We start from the raw sequence: 22,768 nt of genomic DNA, 5'->3' as shown, positions 1-22,768 counted from the left end.
AAAGACAAACTTTTTGAGTAACCCTCTTTCTTATGAAGAAAACATAATAAAATCTACTTAATTCTACTCCTTCCAAGACTAGCCTTTATGCAGGCATAGGTGGTCCAGGAAGAAACTTACTAAGCAAACCTCCATACATCACTGAGCAAGTTTCATCCTGGATCACTGTACCTGAACAGAATCTGGTCTTAAAACAGTTAAGATAAGCCTTTAAAAGGCATTCTTGATAGAATTAAGATTCAATAAAAAGTACCACATACTCTAAAGCAAATACACAAGGTTTTATCCAGGAAGGTGATTATTATACAAGCCAGACATGCTACAAGCTAATATTTTGAGCAGAACCTTGTCTTCCAGCATTAGGAATCCAGATAACTTATTCTTTTTCTTTAATTACAGCATCTGTGAGGTATTTGGCTACAGAGGTTACAGTGTTTATAAAAGACTTTCCAAGAAGAAAGAAATTCCGGTTTAAAAAAACAAAAAACAACCTCTAGAGGTTATGTAGTATAAGACAACTCCATCGTTTTCATGCATTTGATTTAATTTCTGTTTGTGAGCTTTTCGTTGCTAAGTGAGATGCACAAAAACAAGGCTAAATTAACAACTAACAGTCTTACCAGAGTTGACGCAATATCTTCCAGGTTGTTTTCTAAGGCAAGCCACAAAGGAGGATTTCCTTTTTCATCTGGCACAGACATATCTGCTCCCCTGGTACAAATAGCATCAACCACAAGAGGGAGCTGGTTTTTTATAGCCAGCTGTAATGCAGTCTCTCCATCCTGTGTTCTGAAATAGGCGCAGTTTAAACCATGTTACTACATCATTAAAGAATTTGATGATCTCTGTTACAATAATTCACAGACATAAGAATTATTTCCAACATTTGTGTATTTTTGCTGTAGTAAGACTATGCTCAAGCAAACCTACCACGTTAGATTTTTCAGAGCAGCTATGCAGATTTCTGAAGTTTGAGACTCACATTGGTGTTCTTAGCTCAGAGTTATCTTCACTTTCTTAATTATAGTCACTGGTTGAACAGATTTCCCTTTGCCTACTATCACAGAAGGGAACAGGTTTATCTGTACTGCATTAACACTCCAAACACTCAGAAGTAACTGTTAAGGCACTGAAGTTAGAACAGTTGTATTAGGCAGTTTGTCCCAGTGACACTCATGAGATATAGCCTGCCAAATTTCAAAGACAGCCTGTGAGTCACACGTGGGCACAGAAATGTTTTAAGTATAATATCAGCTTGTCTACAGATACCTGTGGGCAAGTTTTATGTGAATCTTGTTGCTGGGACTACATCTAACCAGCTCAGATAATAGAACACATCACTCCAACAAGCTGGCAAAATAGATACAGAAGCTCAGTACTATGTCTCCAGGACCTGACATTCTGTTACAGAGGGTTATGTTCTACTTAGAATCAGAGCGGAACCTCCCACTGTAGCCTCAAGAGGATGTATTGACTAATGGAGCTATATTTAGATCAATGCTCACATATGTAAACCCTCAGCTTTAACTAGAAGCGCTGTGGGAAGGGCCAAATAAGTCATCTGAAATCAGCTTCAAGCCTTTCTATAGAATTACAGAATATCTCACAAAAATCAAATCCAACCCCTGGCTTCACACAGGACATCCAAAATTCAAACCCTCTGTCTGAGAGCACTGTCCACATGCTCCTTGAACTCAGGCAGCCTTGGCACCCGGTGCCCTGAGGAGCCTGTTCCAGTGTCCACCACTCACTGGTGAAGAACCTTTTCCTAACAACCCTCCCCTGACATAACCCATGCTGTTCCTTTGAGCTCTGTCACCATGACCCTGGACAGACAGGGATCAGCACCTCTTCCTCTGCTCTCACTCATGAGTAAGGCAGTCATTACACCTGCTCCTAAATATCCACTTCAGTGTTACATCAGTGAAGACCTTACCTGACATTTATATCTGCCTGATGTTCCAGCAGAAAGAGTGCACTCTTACTATCCTGTCTCTGTATTGCCATATGTAGCAGAGTCTGCCCGTCTGACATTGTGTCATTGATGGATGCTCCAGATCCAAGCAGCTGAGCTGCTATTGTGTGCATGCCTGAACAGTTAGAGATCATTAGTATTGTGCCTTCACTCTCCAAAGAATAACAAAGACAAAAAACATGGTATGATACATGGCAGAGATTTTCCGTTTGTCTCTGCCCATCTAAATGTAACGTCCTCAACCACAACTAGCATAATTCTTCATACTATCTTAGACTTCTGCTCAACAAACACATTAGCTTCTGGTGTTACATCCATAAGCTGTCCTACTACAGTTCAAGGGTCATTAGGATGCAAACACTACCTGCTTTTCTACAAACCATCCCCCTCTATGTTTTACAGAAGAAAGCATCTCCTAAATCAGTATTCCAAGTTCCAGTACACCTCATAGCTACCTAAAGTATCTCATCTTCTCTTTGTTCTAGAAGCTGGTTAATGCAGTAATGCTGACCTTCATGGAGATAAGCATGAAAAGAAAACATGCTGAATGCATACAAAAATTACTGGCAGTTCAGAGTGGTACAATTCCATAAAAACAGTACATTGCAGGCAAGAGGCTTCAAAATCTATCCTCTACTGAACAAAGGAAGCTGTAGGGACGGAAATCAGCAAGCTAGTTGTGAACATTATTTCAGAAGCTAAACAATTAAGCAAAGCTCTCCCTGACAACTTTTCATTAGCAGCACGAGCCAGGCCATAAACACTGTTTTAGGACTGTTTTGTCCCCAAAATAATCTTGTCCACACCGTAGCTTCTCTATCATAGGGAATTTTCATCTTGTTTCATAAGCACACACCTGTCCAAAGAGCCAATCCCAACACAGTTTGGTCTCTTGAGTCCTTTAAACTAAAATCAGGAATGATCTGCAAGTTGTTGGTTGCATGAAGAGCATTAGCTTGAAAAAAAAAGACAAAAAAAGAATCATTGTTAGCATTCTTATATTTGACCTGCAGTTGCAGATTAAAGGCTGCAGGCGTGTCTGTGTCACACTCTTAAGCACCACAGAATAATTTAGGTTGTAAAAGACCTTTTAAGGTCACTAAGTCCTACCATCCACCTAATACTAGAGATCCACTGCTAAACCACATCCCTAAAAGCAGGCAGGAAGTTTACTCAGTTTGTAAGAGGTCTTCCTGAGCAAATTACTTCGTCTCTATGACTGCTGACACTGCCTGGGACATCCTAATGTGCAGTGACAATGTTACTTGGTTTAACACTTACACTAAAAGCTGCCCAACTTTCTGACTAAGAGAACCTCCTTCCTCATTATTTCTGTTTCCAAACAGCTGCTTACACAAAGCTCTGAGAATGAAGACCTCATAGCTGTACCCTCAGAACAACTTGGGGTTAAAGTTCAAGTCTATTATCCACAGCAGAAAATCTGGAGAGATCAATAACAGATTTAGCGCAAGTTCATTTTCTAGTTCTAACAAGGAGGTGACATAAAATTCTTTAACCAATATTAATTGCTCTACATCAACAAGATATACGACAAAGAATGCTTGGTCCCTGGGTGTGTTTAAAATCTGTTCAGATGTGGTGCTCAGGGACATGATTTAGCAGTGGGCTGTTGGAGTTAGGGTAGTATGGATAGGTTGTGGTTGGACTTGATGATCTTAAAGGTCTTTTCCAACCTGAGCAATTCTATGATACTACGATTCTATCATCAGTAGCTTGTCAGAACACAGTTAAGATAACATCTAAACACAGTTTGAACCAGAAGAACACTACCTTTTTGTTCCAGGATGACTGATACCACATCTGGATGATTGTAAGCAATAGCCATGTGAAGGGGAGTTTGCAGATAAACATTCTCTGCTGTTGGAGAAGATGCATCCTTTTGACCAGGTGCCACTTCCGCAGTCTGAATGTTTGGATTGGCTCCTTGTTGCAGAAGTTCTGCTGTCAAGTTTGCTAGGCCATGCCTACAGGCAGTATGCAGTGGTGTTTCCCCCTTTAACAAAAAGGGGACTAGGTTAACAGCTTGACAAACAGAAGAGGAGCTTTTAAACTACTGTCCCACATATGGGTGTAAAGAAACTTAAGTCCTGGTAGGTGAAGCTCCTCTGCACATTCAGCTGCGTGAGCTAACTTACATTAAGGACTTGATTACAACAAGGATAAAAAGAAGTGTTAAAGCATCTTAACACCCAGCAGTCTGCTAGAACAGCACCAACTGTTATACTACAGTTGCCTGATCACTAGTAAATATCTGAAAAACTGCAGAAGGCTCAGCAGATGTTCCAACTTGCTTTAAGCTAGGGTTAGCAACAGGAGAACTCTGCCACATTATTTCTGAAGGGAGATAAGGAAATTTTCACAAAGTCTTTCTGGTTTACCCATTTGTTTTGGTGGTTGACTTTTGCTCCGTGAGTTGCTAGGAAGAGAGAAGCCGCCTCATTTCCTGCACCAGCTGCCCTCTGAAGCAAGCAGTTCCCTAAGGAAAAAACCATCAATACTGTGAGAATACTGTCTCAACCATACCTTGATATTAAAAAGGAGCTAGAACCCTTCCCACTACTTTACGATGTTAGAACTAATGCCAACAAGGAAAATCCTACCTATTAATCATTCCCTCAAAGTGCTGGACTGTCATGTGCACTGCCATTTAGTTGTTGCACATTTTGAAACTGTAAAGAGGATGTTAGGACTTGGCAAAAAGTCAAGACATTGTCACTTCCTCCATGTCAAGCTCAGTTTAGGACTCAGTGTCCCAGCTCGGATGAAGCTACTACCACCTACCCATACCATTCATATCATAGCAAGAACTGTTGAAAGTTCATTCAGGTCCCCCAGAATCTTTGAATTTTTGGATAGGCTAGAGTCGTTTGGACCACAGACTGCAATCAGCATTGGGCAGTTAACCTACAAGCCTTCCTTCTACGCAGAAATACAAACTTATATTTTACCTGTTACTGTGTCTGGAGCATCTGTATTGCTGCCTCGTTGGATCAACCTTGCTGCAAAACTGTTCTCATCAAATGAAGTTCCATTTACAACAGGTGCATCCTCAAAAGGGTTTACAGATTGATCAGATGATACAGTGATATACTGAACTGCAAGCCACAGAGCTGTGCTTCCCTCATGATCCTTCAGCTCCAAGTCTAGTCTAAAAATAAGAGTTAATGTTCCCCAACTTATGCCTTAAAGCGAGCCCCAATGAAGCTTAAATTTCAACGGTCAGAAATGCTGTTCTTGTTTATCCAATTCCCCACTGACAATTTCTGCTTACTTAAAAAAAAAACAACCTCTGGAGTAACTGAAGTACAGTAGAATTTGTAAATACTCTGAAACAAGCAAGATATCTTTTAATAACTACAAAGTTTAAGCTCATTACTCTTATGAGAAATGTGGTCTTGGTAGACCTGGGTTGTCACAAACTTTATCAAACAGGCAAAGGCTTCTTTCTAGTCAAGTTCAAGAATTGTAAACTCAGCTATGGAGGAAACTCAGTCAGATTAAGATTCTGTTTTCTCATCCTATGAAGTCACCTACTTTAACTAGAATCCAAGCTGAAAGTGAAGCTCTTAAAAATGATCAATTATTCCTTTTGATTCCACTTCAAACTAAGATACCGGTACGTTATTTCCTCTAGCTCTCTTAGAAAAACACTGAGATAATGTTTATTTCTTTACAGTTGAGCAAACTTGCTTGGCTTCTGGCCTCTCAGTTTGGGCAAAGCCCTCACGCTTCCGCATCCCTAGCCTACTGCTAGACTTACTGTAAGGCAAAAAAGGCACAGAAGAGCTGTTAAACCAGTTTTCATACTTTCATTCAAGTAGGTACTCAGTGTATTTTACACTTAAGTGGAACTTACTGTTTGCAGTGGAGAAGCTGACTGAATACAGGTTCATTTCTGACCACAATTGACATGTGTAATGGGGTCCTGCAAATGGAGCAAAGCACACTTACATCAGCAAGTGAGGTACTTAAGATTTTGCCCACACTTATCAACATACCCCGACAGAGTGATGGGGCTAACCAGCACCTGTGTCTCCAGAGAAGGGCTCACATACATCTTGAGAGAAAGAGTGAGCTGCCCTTTTAGAGGATATGGTTCCAATTGATTTAGGAGTAAGCAACTCTTTACATTAGCACAAGAAATAACTTTAAAGGAAAGAGCACAAAAGGATAGCCAAGTTGAACAGCTAATACACCCTGAAGCTTCTACACCATTTTATTTACATGTTTGCCATACCATCTTAACCTCTAAGGCAGTTTAGAAACTCTATACATCAAAATACACTGAAAATGTTGGCTTTTTGAGATAATTTCAGTTTTGCTGACAGAGCTTCAAAGAAGCAGCTTTTTAGGAATGCTGTCATCTTACTTCACTTGGTTTACTGTTCAGTCATGCAATAAAGGCAAACTGTTAGCCAACTGTTCCAGAAGTCAATTCACCCCAGCTTCCTATAGGGAAATCAATCATGACAGTGTACTATCCAACCTGAAACATCTTTCTGCTTAGAGTGCTACCTGTAGGTCTCAAACTGAAGTAATGATCTCACCTTTCCTGCTTCCACTGTTATCTTTGCTTTGCTGAGACATGGGAAGGTTCCCAGTGGACTGTATCTAGATAATCATTACAGTATTATCTATTAAACTGTTAGCAGACTTGACTCCTTCCAGTATTTACCTTCCTTTGCTGTCTTGCATATTTGGATTGGCTCCTGCCTGTAGGAGAGATTCTGCTATCTGTGCCATCTCTGCCATGACATCAGGTGAATGCTTCTTAGGGCTGTATGATGCCACAAGGTGCAGAGGAGTCTCCTGGTCTCCCAGCGTAGCAGCATTCACACGGGCACCATTCTTAATGAGGAAGTTTGCAGCAAATTTATCTCCTGTCATGAAAAAATAAGGTTTTTATAGATACAATGGAAACCATACATTTTATAGAACTGAAGAAAAACAGATGCATGTTCCTTCCTTCTATATCATACAATGATACCAGTAGAATGGTCTGCTCTTAGAATACCTTACCATAGATAACTTCAGGAACACCTGACTGCAGAACCAGGATTCAGGTATTTTGTAACAACCTCTTTCCTTTGTGTTTTGCCCTGAGAAGACTCAAGCTCACACACCAGTTCACCTGGTATGGTGATACTAAGTTTGCTGAAGTCTGTATCAAGACAAATTCATTGCTGCTTTAATCCACAACAAGGCAAGCTGAGGACTAAATGCATTTTTTTGAATGAAAGGTACTATTCCAGGACAGTCAGAAGAATGCTGAAGTTGGTCACCATCTGTTCAGTATTGCTACACAAACAAGTAGTAATGCAGCCTTTGCTCTTAAAAGTGTAAACCCCATTACACATAAAGCAGTGGCTTCAATAGTCAGGACTTCTCACACGTGACAGTCCTAGAAATCTCTCCTCAGAGCTCCTCAAAAGTCAGAACTCAGGCCCACTTCTGTGCACAAGGCCTTGGACTTAAAACAACACATAGAGAATGCTTTCAGCATATTATTAGCTTCCCTTGTTCCAAACACTGGCTTGAAGAATTTACTCACAAGTTGCCCATCCTGACAGCAAAGGTGAATACAGAAACCTGTTGGCCTGAAGAAGTAATATGTACTGCTGTATCATCTCCAGCATTAAAAAAAAAAAAAAAAAATTCCATTCCCCCACCACCACTCAATTTCCTTATCTGACATTCCCCTACTCCTCAGTGATCAGAAGTAAGAATTACGTGGCAGGTTCACAAGATTTACCTTAGCTCCTTTTCCAGAGCATGGCTGTTAGCTGTGATCAACTTACTGAAGCTTTGTTACTGAAAAACAACTGTTCATTCTCAGAGCTCTAGCTTAGACTTATAGCAGACAATAGAAATGAAACAAATACTTGTAAGCGTGAAGAACAGCCTGCTGTAATTTTGTCAGTGCTTTATTGTGCTGCAGCCACAACACTGACCTATACCTAGATATCCTGCAGCCAGAAGCTTTGTTCACAGGATCTGACACCAGCAACCATTTAGTTATATAAGAGATTAAAGAAAGAAATTGTGAGCTGCACTTAGCTCACAAAACCCCAATTACTTCAAGTAGCAAGCTCTTTCAGACTCTTAGAAAGAGATTTATGCTTTTAATTATTTGTAGCACCACAACACCTGTGAGGTCCAGTCATCAGTAGGGTTCCTGTTGTGCTTGGCTTTCTGAGACAGACAGAGCTGCCAAAAAGAGCCCTGTAGTCAGCCAGCAGCATGGGGTGCTTGCTACAGATTTATTTTTTTTTTTACCAGACTTTGGCCATAAACCAAGATGCTGCTTCTCCAGAGCCTTCAGAGCACAGTAGCCATAGCAATGTAGTCCTATTGTGCTCCAGTTCTTCTAAAATGCATTTTCTACACTAGTGTGAAGAATAGCTTAACATAATCACATAGTTGGGCTCCACTGATAACCATCCTACTATCTGCTGGAACTTTGTAGATATTTAAATTGGCATAGCATCTCCCTCTGCTGCACATCTTTCCCCGGGTAGTTCTTCCTTCACTTGGACTGCTGTTCAGTAGAGAAGATCCTTGCTGTTAACTGTAATCAGTAAGAAGCAGATGCAACATTCAAAGCAGATCTAGAAGACCTAAACTTCATTTTTTACCTAGGTTGTCCATGCTTGATGAGACCATACATCAAAAAGACACTGCAGATTGCCACAACAGAATACTATCCTACGTTTCTTCCTTCAGCAGAAAATACTTTACTAGATTGCTTCTTGTTGTTTCAACAAAAATAGATAGGACAATGTTTATCTGTGACTATAGCTTTCTAACTGTGGTTGTCAAATTTGGAATGAGACAGGAATAGATCTTAGAATATGTAAGTCACACTACAACAACTACTGCAAGTTAGAGGCTTCATATCCTGTTTTCTTACCTCTTTGGATGGCTTTATGTAACAGACTCCAGCCTCTCCTGTCTGCCCTATCTACATCAGCCTTGTAGTTGACCAGCGTAGTTGCAATACTCTCCAGTCTTTGGGAGAGGGCTAAATCCAAAGCAAGATCTCCATTCTGATCCAATTCATTGAGCTTCCCAGGAAGCTATAACACAAATTCAGTTGGTTGACTTCAGTTACAAAGTTACAACAACAGCTCAACCTAATATTTCAACAGCCAATTCCAGCTACTGTAATGGCAGACCTTCACCTCTAAGGCTAAGTGCTAGTGATGCATTTAGGTAAGCACATCTTATACAGGAACTGCCACGAAGTTTACCAAGTTTACCAAGCCATGCATTTTATTTAAAACATCTTGCATGCAACAGACTGTCATAAATCACTTCTTAATTATGTCTTCAGGGAGCTTTTATCACGCAATGACTATTACAGACATAAAAGCAGCTGTGGTAATAAACATGCAAATAAGGAGAATTAGTGACAAGAACAGATAGTGTTCAGACTAGCAGTTAGAAACTACTTATTTAAAACATGACATTTTTGAAGGCAGTAAGTTAGTCCCACTATACCTGTGAATCCATTTCAATAAGATACAAGAAGACTACATCTTCTCTCTCAACTTTAATAGCTTTGTGCAAAGGATATTCTGTCTTTGACTTGAACATTTTATACAACAACTGAGCACTCATGCTACTGAAGTCTTCTTTCCGCAAGTCATCCTAGAATAACAAAAAAGCAAAGGCTGAGCAATGCTTTTGTTTAGTTTATAAGCAACACATTGTACAATGTTATTATCAGGTTCACAACGCAAGCTCAGTTAATAGCAGTTTTGATAACATGCATGACATTACAACAAGCAGGAACAATCCAAGATAGCCTGTAAAGGCTACGAAGAAACACTGAGGAAGTCTTACATTTTAGTTTCAAGATCTGTTACAGTGAGGTGTTTTCCATCCCTGTTGTCTACAGGCAGAGAAAACAAGCAGTTTACCATTCACTACAGTAGATAAACACCTAGTTCCTAAACTATCTATAGACTTAAATCACAGATCAGCAATAAGCCTTTCTGTAAAAACAAAACCACCCAACTGAAGAATGACATCTCCACAGAAGCTCTGTACCTGAATGAAGCTACACAAAACATCAGAAGACCACCTTTGGTTTGAGTTAGTGCATATTTGACTAAGCAGAAATAACCTCGTCTTCAGGCAGAGCAGTGTCAAAAGTTACCAGCCAGAAGCTAAAGAAACAGTTACAGTGGCTGACTTGCAGGTTCAGATACAGGTCTGCACAGCGTATTTTAGATAAAGATACCTAAATCTTCATGCACCAGTCTGCTGTTGACAAGAAGACTTATTTTTAGGACTAAGACTTTACACAATCAATCAGGATTTCCTCAAAATATCAGAGCAAGTGAAACTTCCAAGTCAGCTGCAAGATCACTTGCTGCTCCTCCCACTAGAGAAAGTAAACTCTTCTCTGGCTTGACTCTTACTTACAAGGACTATTTTTAGAAGTAAAAGCAAGGCTGGGATTCGTGACCCTGTCTAGACAGAGACCAACTATGGATGAACCTCTGAACAGCTCAGTCAATATTTTATAATACAACTCTCTTGCTTATTAGAATCTCTTTGGTTTGTGCCATGTTTAGAAAACTAAGAGACTTTTCACAGCAAAGTACTTCCAACAAAAGGAACAACTCATCAGACTACAAGCTATTTCCCCACTGCCCCATCAACACATTCACACCGAGACTGAAATGAACATAATCTCCAGAGACAATCTTGGAGGAAGAGCCATTTAACATACATTGTTTCAAACAATTATGATTTAATATTGTATAAAATACTATGTAGTGTACTGCCAAAAGCAGCACAGAATAAAAGTAAATGAAGAAGAGGAGGAAGGGAAAAATTACTCCTGCATCAAACCACTCACATGTAACAACGCTGCCTTGCAAATCATATAAAGGTCAGGATAACAGGATGCCTTGGTCACCAAAAGGTACCAGAAATCCATGAAATCCCGTCCCAACTGAAGTGCTTGAATGGTAGGATACAAAGATATATTCCTGAGGTTAGACACTAAAGTTCCACAGCTTACATTTCTATGCTCATCAGTATTTTTCCTCTTGCTTCCTTCTATCAGTACTTACCCAGTGACTAGCAATTATTTCTGCACAGTAATTCAGAAGAGTGCTAGCATTCAGCTCCTCAGCAGTCTGGTAGAAACGAATGCAGTTCCTGACATTAACTAGTGACATGACTCCTTTTTCACATCTGTCAAAATGGAAAAAAAAGCCATTCAGTAAGCAGCCCCTCAAGCTGTTACAGGGCTCTATATACTCTTCTCTTGGATGTCAGTAGAAGGACGCCTGGCATAAATGTACTTTAACCATAAGCTCTGTAAGACAGCTCCTGCAAGAGTAGGTTCTTATTTAGGTAGCAGCCTGTCTAAACTGAGTTCCCATAACAATACACTGAAGGAACCTGCCAGTGAAGAAAAATGTCATAGCTCTCCCAACAACTGAACAAGCTGAGCTTCCTGAACACCTTCCCTACTTCCTAAGTAGGGAAGCATCACACAAGCTAGGTTTCTTGCACTGAACCTAGAAACTGGCCTGCCAAATACAACTATTTGTTTTGTGAATGGATAAGGTTTAATAGTAGATCCATCAGATTATCTTCAGAGTTTGAAGGTAGAAGTTGAGGTTGTAGGAAGAGAACTCAAGTACCTCAAACTGAATGTTAAGGTAAGTATTCTAGTGATTCCAATTTAGGCTGCACCTGAAGAAAAGTACTGATAGATGTTTTCAAATACATTTACAAATTACCAGTAGCATAATGTACTGCAGCTTTCTCCCTGTCACCACACCACTGTGACCAGGCAACAGCTGAGGACTACTTAGGTACTAAAGCCTGAAGACATTTTTAGCATTGGCCCAACAGATGTCAAACACCTGCTTAGAAGCACTAATACCAATTTAATTTGCTTCATGGAGAGACAATTAAATGTTAGCAAGAATGCTAAGCACTGCTGCAGCCTCAGCCACCTCTTGGACAAAAGATTATCATTATCTTCATCTTTAACCGAACTCAAAGCTTCAGGCTGCACAAAACCTGAAGAGGTTTCATTTCATACACTCAGCCTTTTCGCTAACTAAGTGGGTAAGGGCGCTCTCGTGCTTTCAAGACAACAAGCCGTCCCCTTCTAGAATTATATGAATCAGCCCAAGAATAATGAGGAACTGTTGGAATGCCAGAGGAGTGCCACAGAGATGATCACAGGCTGGAGCACCTCTCTTATGAAGAAAGGTTGAGGGAGTTGGGCTTGTTCAATCTGGAGAAGAAAAGGCTCTGGAGAGACCTCACTGCAACCTTCCACTACTTGAACAGAGCCTATAAACAGGAGAGAGAGTAACTTTTTACACGGTCTGATAGTGATAGGACAAGGTGAAATGGCTTTAAACTAAAAGAGTGGAGATGTAGCTTACATGTTAGGGGAAATTAATTACTCAGAGGGCAGTGAGGCACTGGCATTGCTGCCCAGAAAGCTGTGGGTGCCCCATCCTTGGAGGTGCTGAAGGCCAGGTTGGATGGGGCTCTGTGCAATCTGATCTGGTGCCTGATTTAGTGGTTGGCAACTCTGCCCACAGCAGGGGGCTAGAAATGGATGATCTTTAAGGCCCCTTTCAACCCAAGCCATTCTGCTTCATACTGCACACTACCTGTCATTGATTCTTCCAAGCATTTTAATATTTCTTCTCTTACAGCTCTCCAGAGCTTGTTATTAATATGCTGCTCTTCGCTTTCTCTCATTGCCAAATTAGGGTTATTAGTTTGGCTGGTAGAAGAACTGGAAAGTAAACATTAGAGCAGTGAGGAGAAACAGCTACAGTGTAACGATAGCACAAAGCTCCTTTTCCTGTGATCAGCTGAATGTCATGCTGCATTACTGAAAACCTCAAGTCTTTGAAAGAAACCAAAGCTGTACCCAACTGCTAGCAGCTGTCAACCTACTTCTATTCAAACAAAGTTAAAGAGTTCAAGAATAATGACTGCATTTACCAAGACTCACCTTTCCCTAAGCAGCTGGAGCTGAAATTTATTAGCTAGTTTCATGAGCTCTGTCAAAAAGATATCATCTTCTCTTAGCTCAAGTTCATCTGTGTAGATCCAGCGCAGCATTGCCATGGTTACCTCTGGGTCAGCATCTGGTACAGGGAGCAACAGGGATTAATAAAATACTTAAGGAACAATCACCTATTCAAGCAGTTTTGATTCCTCTGACTGTTAAAGTCACAGCTACCAGGAAAAAAGTCTCATTGAAACTGTACTGCTTTAGCTTGCTACAATGTCAGAACAAAGAGACAAGACTGGACAGAAGTTAAAGCTGATGCTGGCACCAAGCAGGAAAATCCTTTTTCCACTGGAACACTGAGAAGGCTACAGGGCTCCCTGGTACCTGCTGTATGAACAGCAGGGATGAGAAATGTCCCTCTGAAGTCTTGCTCCTCTATGGCCAAATCCACACTGACATTTCCATGCCCAAATCCCCTTTCCACTGTAAGAATCCTCCCCCTTGTTTTATAGCTGTCTGTATTATGGACTGCTGCACTTCAATATGGTTGCTTACATCTTAGTAATAAGATAATAGTAATATAGTAGTAATAATAATAATAGTAATGGAGTAGTGAGTAGTACTGCTGGGCATCATTGCTAAGACAGGGGGAAGCTAATTTAACAAACTGGTTAGACTTCAGGAGTTTTTAAATACTGATTCCAAGCCTGCATGTTTTTTAACACAGCAGAAACCTCTTTTCCCTGGAAAAGAGAAACACAGATGCAAACCCAACAGCCAGAAACTCAGAAGTACTGCAGCAACTGATTCCAAGGATACGTAGATGAGGATTACTATGTAACGAGATCAGATCAACTGCAAAAAAACCAAAACAACACCAAAACCAACCACAAAAACCCCATCATTTAGAAAAGCAACATTAGCCCCTTAAACAGTTGTTTTTTTGTTTTGTTTTTTTTCTTTTAAATTGAAGATGAACATATCTGAGGCACTGAAATACCCATCCTAAAACACCTTTACACAGCTGCACCAGCTGGTTAGCAGAACACCAGACACAGCACACAGAGCATCTCCTAAGCAACAAGAGGTTCCAGCAAGGCAAGCACCTTTGGCCTAACCTGAAATAATCAGGGAAGTCTACCTGAACTGTAATATCAGCTCTGTCTTGGCAGAGAAAAGGGTACATTTTCTCCCTCCCAACAGGAGAATGTATGCTTAGCTCTTGTAGTCTGCAGAACAAACATAGGAAGTCTGAAAGCACTGAGTTTTACACGCTGCCTGTACTTTGAAATTAGATTTAAGCCATTCTGACAGTTCTTTTAGAAAAGACTTCTTTAGAAAACCTGACATAGTTTTTGAGGAACAGTTTGTAGCTTGTTCCAACTACTTGATAACCAAATCCCTGTGCTACGTATCAAAGCTTTCTTATTTCTTTTCATTTCTTCTATGAAGTCAATAGTATTTAGTATAATTCTATTACAGGAGGTGTCTGCATTGCTAAACATGCAAAACCACACAACTACATTTGAGGTTCTCAGATCAGTGAGAACGCAGAGCTAGAAATGCAATGACTACCATTTAAAGTCTTGCAACAAAGCCATCATCAGCATAACAGCATAACAGCTCTCTGGGAGTAAATCACTCAATTTAAAGACTTCTTGGCCTCTGTTCTATTGCAGCTGCAGAAAGTTTCTGAAATCCCTTTTCAGCAAAGCCTGCCACAAGCTGTCTCACAAGCTGGCTTGCTGTGACTTGCTTCTTTCCAGTTTGTCAGCATTTAGGACTCAGGGTAAGATTTAGCAGAGAAAGTGAAGCCAATGCTTGGTATTCAACACGCAAGCCTGCAAACCTGCTGAACTTCATACCCATTTTTATTGCTCACAAATTAATTGTGCAAAACTCCTCTATCCTGTTAAGTACAGAAAATCTGTCAAAAGGCTCAACCTGCAGAAGCTCTGCTCAGTGCAAGAATGTGCAAGAAACAGCGACAGTAGAATAAAACATCTTGTACAAGACAGTCTTTCAGAACATGTCATTTCTCTCAGCCTATCTTGTAAAGGTATCAAAACACCAAAGCACATCACTTCTGCAAGAGATGGAAATTGGTACTCATTTCCTCCACACACACTGTTAACAAGAGGCAAGGTACTTCCATTACACACTTCACAGAAATTATGCACACTACCTCAAAAAAGCCCTGTCCTTAGTAAGGAAGAAGTCGAGCTCCTTCATATAGATTTGCTTTTCATTACATTTAGTTGATTCTAGAAAAGACAAACAGGCCACCATTCTCAACTCCTGTTCATTAAAGAGAAAGAAGGTAAGTTATTGATTTAACTAGCACTAGCATCAAGTTCACAAGCCTGCCTCCCTGTTTCAGACAAAGCTTCATTATCAATCAATTTAACATCCCTTTTTGCAGACAGTTGTAGCCCAACCAAAAAGTACAAGGGTAACCTTTTTTCCAGCAGACTCTTTCACCAGCCACCCTAAAGACAACTGAAGCATCACATATCACTGAGCAGTAACTGACCTGACAGATCCAGCTCCTCCGTTGAGGCGAGGTTGGCCAGACTCCAAGCATCACTGCGTGCTGCTAAGACGAATTTGTGAGCACTGATATGCTTGTCCCGAACTTTTATCTTCAGATCACTGATAAGAGGGGAAAACAAAGCACAGGCATGTATAAAGCAGGCTTTCCCAACGCTTGGATATGAACAGATTAAGCAACTCCATAGTATCCACCCCTGTGTCCACATTTAGGTTCAGCTTGTTTGAGATATCAAGACACATTTGGTTAAATGCAGCATTGTGACAAATAACCCAATTTTTATTTTTTCTATGTAGAAATGCAATGAATGAGTCATTAAAGGTTAATTGCTTCACAGGAAACTACTAAGGAACTACTGTAGTAGACTGGAAAGGCCAGAAGTCCTGCAGTTAAATATTTAGGTTGCAATGTCCACAATAGTACAGTCAGCTAAGCACCAAAGGTTGCAGGCAAGACAGCAACAGAACAAATGAAGTTTGACAGCAGTCTTGAGGACAAGGCACACTCCAAGAACCCCCAGTTCCTAGGAGAGCAACTGTCAAGAACACTTTAATTTCCACTGAGCCCTTTAACAACAGGTTATTCTTTGTAGCTAGAAAGTACATGCTCTGTTGATTTTCAAGTTCTCTAGTTTCTAAATGCTCTGACTGCATAGCTGCATCTTCCAGACAACTTTCTAAATCAAAACACCACTGTGAAGTACAAAGCACAAAGATCTTAAAGCTTATATTGCGACTTGCATTCTTTTTCAATTACTATTCCACACCTTTATTTCTGACCAGGAATTTAGATTTAAAGAAGAAACAATCCAACTCTGACATACACTATCTAACAAAAGTCATATTTTACCAGCTATTGTGCCTTTAAAGTCCATTAAAGTCAAACCTTTCAGTCATCTCCCCTTCCTCAAAGAGAAAGTTCTTACCTGTACTGCTCCTGCTGATAGAGTTCAGCTACAATGGCAAGAAGTCTGCTGATGAAAGTGTCGCTGGCGTTGTCTTGGTTAGCCTGGGCAGCCAGAAGATTGCATCTCCTCTCCGTATCAGCCAGTTTCTTCTGCAGCTTCACATACTCCTGGCGGAGAAGCATCAGGTGCTTTTCCAGCTTGGCCACCTCCTCTGCAGAGGCACACAGCGTTACTCAAGGCTGAAACATTGCACATCTGCATTTGGCATCTCAGTGTAACTCGCCCCGTAAGTGCTGCACGCAATTTTACCGGGCGTCTTTCCAGTAAAGCTCTTCCATGCTCCTTGAGCATCACATCCCCATATTGAACACTTCGTATCATTGCTGGCTTCAGGCACATTTGGCAGGGGGGAGAAACCACCAGAACGCAGTGATAAAAGCTACTCACAACCAAAGTTCCCAAATCCTACCCAACATAAGCTTTCCACAGCCATACAGGTCCATGACTGTGTCATTTACAGAGGTCATTTACAAAGTCTCTCAGCAGCAGTTAGCAATTAGCTCGGTTCAGTTGTGATGCTGACTGCCTTCACAGCAGCTGCACTGAGCACAGTGAGCATCACAGCAGCTGCTGACAGTCCCATATCACCCCAGAGTGCCCAACCTACCTGCACAAAGTGCACACTGCTGTCACTGTGGTTCACTGATTATTACCCGCCCATAAGAACCCCCACCAATCAGACAAATTTCTAAGTAAAATCTACATCTAAAGTCAATCCTGCAACAAGAAGGGGGCAGGGAGGAGAAATTTGGACAGTAACCAATGATTTTCACTGGGAAAGTTATTACAAGATTCCTCCCTGCTAGAAAGGAATTCACTGTTCAACAAGTTTTCCTCAAATATTTACTAAATGTAAGACACTACTACAAACAATGAGGAACTGAGCTCTACGACCAGTGTTTTCTTTCTGCTTCTGGAGCAAAGATCAGCAGCATGGCTGGCCTTGGCTGTGCTCCAGCTGTCTGGGCAGAGCATCCTCCTCCTGCTCAGCTGCAGATGAAAGCCTCATTTAGTCTTTCTTCTGCGGGCTGCTGTAGCAAATACTCCCTCAGAAGTCTTTTAACTAAACTCTAATGGATAAACAGGAGGTAATTTACCCTGTTTTACTCTTCAGTTAACACTACTTAAGCAAGTGCAGCAGTGTACTTCCTTGAAAAGCCATTTATATAGCTTCCTCCTTTAACAGCTGATCAATCTCACCTCCTCTGGGATACTTATTGTGTTAAGTATGCCACAATTCCAGAACTGCTAGCAATAGCACACCAGCCCTCAAAGGAGCCTGAAGAACTGCTCTGTTCCATCTATTGAAGACAGCACAGCTCCAGCGTTCCCAGAACTAGCAGGGCATTTCTCTGGAGTAACTGCTGAGTGATTTCACAGGGCAGCTGCCCAGGGTGGCACAAAGCAAACCCAACGATGGGGAAAATAGCATCTGATACAAGCCGAGAGCTCCCACTGAGAGATACTTTCAAAAACTGCTGCAGAAAATAGTGCAGGAGCATGCTGTTGGTACACTGAAATTCTCAGGTGTCATACCAACCTAGAGCCAGGAACAAGAAGCTGCCTGCTCTACCTCACAGCATAGGTAACCTTAAATAACAACTATATTTTCAAGGCAAACAATGAGTGAGAATATGGGAATAAAGAATCAACACCAGAAAGTAACTCCTCAAATCCTCTCACTGTACCAAAGCCACCTCACTGGCTGCACAGTGCAGAGCTACCTTAAAGCTTCCCAGTGCATTGTTCATTTAAGGAGTGCACGCTGCACTGCCACTCTGAAAGGACAACACACTGTATGGGAACTGCTGAATCACGGCCTGAACCTCTGACTGATCACCTGAGGCGAGCAGTGAGTCAGCCCTGTGAGCATAGGTGAAGGCAATTCACCTGTGCTGCTGGAAGGGCTGGAGCCTGGCTGCACCTCTCCCAGACCCATTTAAGAGCTGACTACCAGCAGGGAAGGATCTCTTTCTGGAGATCCCTCCTTTGGAGTTTTACAGCGAGCCCAGGACAAGGGTAAGCACTCTATCTATTCTCTTTTTGGTATAATAACCTGCTTAGCCAAACTCTCTTGTTTATTTCATAATTATAACATCTGTATATTCATTGATTATACACATGCTCACACAGAAGTATCACCTCTGCTTAAACTAATGGCACCACAACTCCAGCTTTGCTATTTACAGTCCTCAAATCTCAGGGGAAGTTAACGCTTACAATCAATGTAAAATGACCACTGGCTCTCAAGGCTGACAAGTCCTTTTACAGAGCACTTATTATCACCAGCATAAAGCTAGAATATTCACCTACCCAAGTATAAATGTACATACTTATTTGTGCAGTAACTGCACATTCTTGAAGATCCTTGCATCAAGACACTGAGGAGACAGCTTTACTTGCATGAAGGGCTCTGGCTAAACATGAATCCACTTACACCTACAAATAGGATGCCTGGGTTTGGTGCACACAGAGCAACTCCTCAGCTCATATCCAATACCTAGAGCTAACAGATAGCTAGACAAGAAAGCAACAGCAGTATTTGTTAAGAGATTCCTGGCAGATGCACTAATACCTCACTAACTGGCAGAAGTGTAAGGCCCTTATCAATTTCAAAGAAGACTTCACAAGGGACCAATGCCCTTTTCTCATACAACATAGCACAAGAAAGTCTAAAGAACAACTGTGATAGCTGAACCCAAACAGATAAGAAGGGAGGCAAGTGGCAACTGGAGTAGCAGATAGCATGTACCAAAAACTAGTAGAACCCACTGCATTGTCTACCCCACCCTTCAAGAGCAATATGGGTAAGCTTTTCTTCTTTCTGACTGTGTTCAAGAGGAGTATTACAGAAAAATGCATTATCTCCTCCCCTAGAGTAAGGTCCTTCACATCCGCTGCTCCACTCTGCCTCCTCACAGCTGTTCAGATTACTGCTCCTTGTTCCTCCTCAATTTTGCCCCCTTACAGTCTTTACTGTGACAACCATTCCAAAAATACTGCTGTACTTCCAGCTGCTCCAAACTCAAGCATTAATCTAACTCATACCTGCATGTCCCCTACTGTCCTCTGGTACAGCTCTTACAAGGACACAAAAGCTTGACACTTGTCTTTGTGAGGTTTGGATAAACCTAATTTGGGATTTATACAGAGAGACCTCCACAAGAAAAAGCAGTTGGTTTCTGATCAGCTGGCCACAACTTGACAAGCTCCCTTCATTTCTCAGCTGACCACATAGTAGCGTCAACCCAAAACTGTTTAAAAAATATATATATAAAAAATACTGAAGATGAATACTTTATCTGAAAGGACAAAACAAATCTCTCCATCCAGGTCTCATGAGGAATCAAGCAGGAAGAGCTTCAACTCCACCTTCTTGCCCAGATTTACACTGGCTCAGTCAGGGGTTGTATGCTTTCTTCAGCCAAAAGATCAGAGAATTGTTTGAATTAGGGAAGAGTCTTTGAGATGTACGGATGCCTAAAACAGGACTTGTTCCAAAAACAGCACTGGTTGGCAGTACAGGATCTTGAACCAGATCCTCAAGGGTCCTGGCACAGAAGTTTCATCACCTACAGACATCTTTGACATTTACTATCTATCAGAGGCGGGTCAGCTAAGCACAGAACAGCGTTATCATGATGAGTGCGCTGAAGCAAAATGTTGTTGTAAGGATTTACTACACAAGCCTGACTGCAGCATCTTCTCAGGTGATGCACACCAGATCTGAACGTGCTATATCATAGTTAATCTTTAACAAACGGTTTGGAAATTCTATCACTGCCTGAGAGCTGGAGTTTGGGAGCTGAAGATGGTGCTTTAAGGCTGGAAGTTAGAGCTTCTGCTGTGCCTGTAATTTGGGCCATTTCAGCACAGCTTGCCTATTCAGTTTCCTCCGGGGAGGAAAAGAGGAAGCTTCTGTCTTACAGGAACAGCGTTGTAGAGATCCAAGCAGACTGCAAATCACATTACCTCCGTTTAAGTTTTAGAAGGCTATAACTGAGAGCCTCTAAGCCACACGAGTGCGGTTCAGGGATCCTGCAGGTGCAGCACAACCGTGCCAGAAGGGTCCCAGCAGCGCCAAGCTGGATCTGCAGCACAGCCCCTCGGCGCTCCCCAGCCCTGCCCCGCCAGCACCGGGCTCTTTCCACCGAGCTCCCCGGGCCGCACCTCCCCACAGAGCCCCGCACTGGACGGGCCCTCACAGACCCTCCCAAACCGCAGCAGCCCCCCCACCATTTCACACTCATCTCAGGGGCAGACAGGCAGGCAGCCCGACCTGTGCTATGCTACCCCACCCCACCCCACCCCACCCTACCCTCGGCGGACAGAGTACCGCACAGTCAGCCCCGCACAGAAGCTGCCCCCGACCCCCCACGAACGCCGAGGGCCACCCAGTCGGCAGCGCTGCCGCCGCGCACGGAGACCGCGGCCCCGCCCGATCGCTCGCCCGGGCTCCCCCCCTTACCTTCCGCCATGTTGGGTCCGGCGCCTCGACTCTCGCGAGAGCCACCGCCCGCGCCGCCTAGCCGAGCTGAGCGCGGTGTTCTCGCGAGAGCGGCGCTCCACCTCCCGCTTCGGCCACCGCCCGCTCTCGGCGGCAGCCCGCGCCGCTTTATGGCGGCGGCTCCGCCCTCAGGCAGGGAGTGAGCTGCGCCCCGCCTCAGGCCTGCCGGTCAGGGCACTTCGTTTGCCCGACACAGCAGCAATTTAGCTATAAAGAGCAGTTTTCACATAAATGTTTTAACACAGTACCTACAGTATTGTTTTCAATTACGTAATTTCTTCATCGCTTCACCATTTGGTGGCCTCTGAAAAGTTGCCCTGCCTCCTACCACGTTCCACCTCCTGAAGCAAGATGGGGAGCCTCCATTCGTGTCTTTATACGCAACATTGTGAAATGTGCCCCATCTCCTCCCTCACAGCTCAGTGACAAACATGTGCTCCTGCACACCACAGTTGAATGCTAAGCCCCTGCAGCTGTTTGGAAATGACATAAACCAGACTACACACAAGATCTTGGAACACATGAAAACGCTCTAAAATGACAGTTCATTTGATTGTTCAACAAGTATTTTGGTACTGCTTGTACGTGCTGTCTCTCTTCAATCATTTTCTTACCTTGAAGCCAGTCAGAAATTGCTAGTGCTATCATTCAGCATCATGGCAGGGTCTCCTCAATCACAGCATGGGAGGGACATTAAAAATCATCGAGTTCTATTATGTATGGGACAAAAACAGAAAGCCAACAGTGACCTCAGAAATACTGAATAGGCTCCTTCTGTGCCTGCCAAAAGCATTCTGCAAGCTGGATGCTTGGCATCAAAATCTTACCTGCCTCACTGAGCATCAGCAACACCTGCATCTTTTGAAATCTCTGCGTTGCATGGAATTACAAACTATCCTAGGCAAGCCAAACAAATGTTCTCTTGTATTCAAGTAATTCACAAAAAGTCAAACCAATAGCTTTGTGGAGTGACCAGGTCTTCCATGCAGCTGTTTGAAGACCAACACCTCCGCTGCAAGGAACAAACCAGCAGCTCTTCTAGAGAGCAAATAAGAAAAATGGAAGTGATGAACTGTTTTGTTTACAGACCCATCGTCATGAACCGTATGTTTCATTCAGTAAGACAAAGCACAGAACACTGTTAAGCTTGCTACAAGTTAAAAAAAAAAAAAAAATCTTGTGTCAATGTCAGCTCCAAAGATATGTTACAGAAAAGGGGAAGGAAGAACAGACAGCAGGACCTCCGCTACTCAACAGAAGAGTAACGTTCCCAATTCTTTGTTTAGGGAGAGAACAGCACCACAGCACCAGGATTCTGCAGTCCCAACTATTTGATAAATGAGAAAGGGTAGCCAGAGAGCAGGCAAGTGATTTCCCATCTAACAACTTCAGACAAGCTTTCAAGAGGAAATCAATATCAGCTATTGTCTGGATCCCAAAGGCACTGAAACAGTGCACAAGTCTGTTCCCATGAGGAGGCTATCCAGTTACACCAAATATAACTAAAGGTTTCTGAGTTACCAAGTATATCAATGTGGACATTAAAAATCTTGTTCACCTAGGACACCTGTAGGAATAAGTAGCACCTTCACTTGTATTATTATATTTCAAGGGCTTGCAACTAGTAATCACCTTCGTCTCCCATCCCCAGCTCACCCCTCAAGAAACTTGCAATTACACCTTTCTGTATACTCGTTGCACAGTATTCTGAAATGAAGTCCAGCCAGCGAGCTGAT

The 22,768-nt window shown here is 42.2% G+C and overlaps 1 protein-coding gene across 1 annotated transcript in view; it reads right to left on the bottom strand.

Annotated features, from left to right (window-relative positions):
- The window catches only part of ANKFY1 (ankyrin repeat and FYVE domain containing 1), a 32,041-nt gene extending 10,908 nt beyond the window's left edge, over window positions 1–21,133 (bottom strand). The window contains 15 exon segments of the mRNA XM_085240948.1: window positions 621–789; window positions 1,937–2,090; window positions 2,832–2,930; window positions 3,767–3,989; window positions 4,375–4,472; window positions 4,945–5,144; window positions 5,853–5,921; window positions 6,672–6,876; window positions 8,907–9,072; window positions 9,497–9,646; window positions 11,083–11,206; window positions 13,005–13,140; window positions 15,541–15,659; window positions 16,484–16,676; window positions 20,994–21,133. Coding sequence (XP_085097074.1) covers window positions 621–789; window positions 1,937–2,090; window positions 2,832–2,930; window positions 3,767–3,989; window positions 4,375–4,472; window positions 4,945–5,144; window positions 5,853–5,921; window positions 6,672–6,876; window positions 8,907–9,072; window positions 9,497–9,646; window positions 11,083–11,206; window positions 13,005–13,140; window positions 15,541–15,659; window positions 16,484–16,676; window positions 20,994–21,003 — 2,115 coding nt within the window. The 5' untranslated portion in view covers window positions 21,004–21,133.
- Window positions 21,134–22,768: the final 1,635 nt, after the last annotated feature.

This window comes from Meleagris gallopavo, chromosome 21, assembly GCF_905368555.1.
Source record: "Meleagris gallopavo chromosome 21, MGAL_WU_HG_1.1, whole genome shotgun sequence".
Classification (NCBI taxonomy): domain Eukaryota; kingdom Metazoa; phylum Chordata; class Aves; order Galliformes; family Phasianidae; genus Meleagris; species Meleagris gallopavo.
Note: the sequence above shows the minus strand (reverse complement) of the source record. Positions and strands in the feature narration are given on the sequence as shown.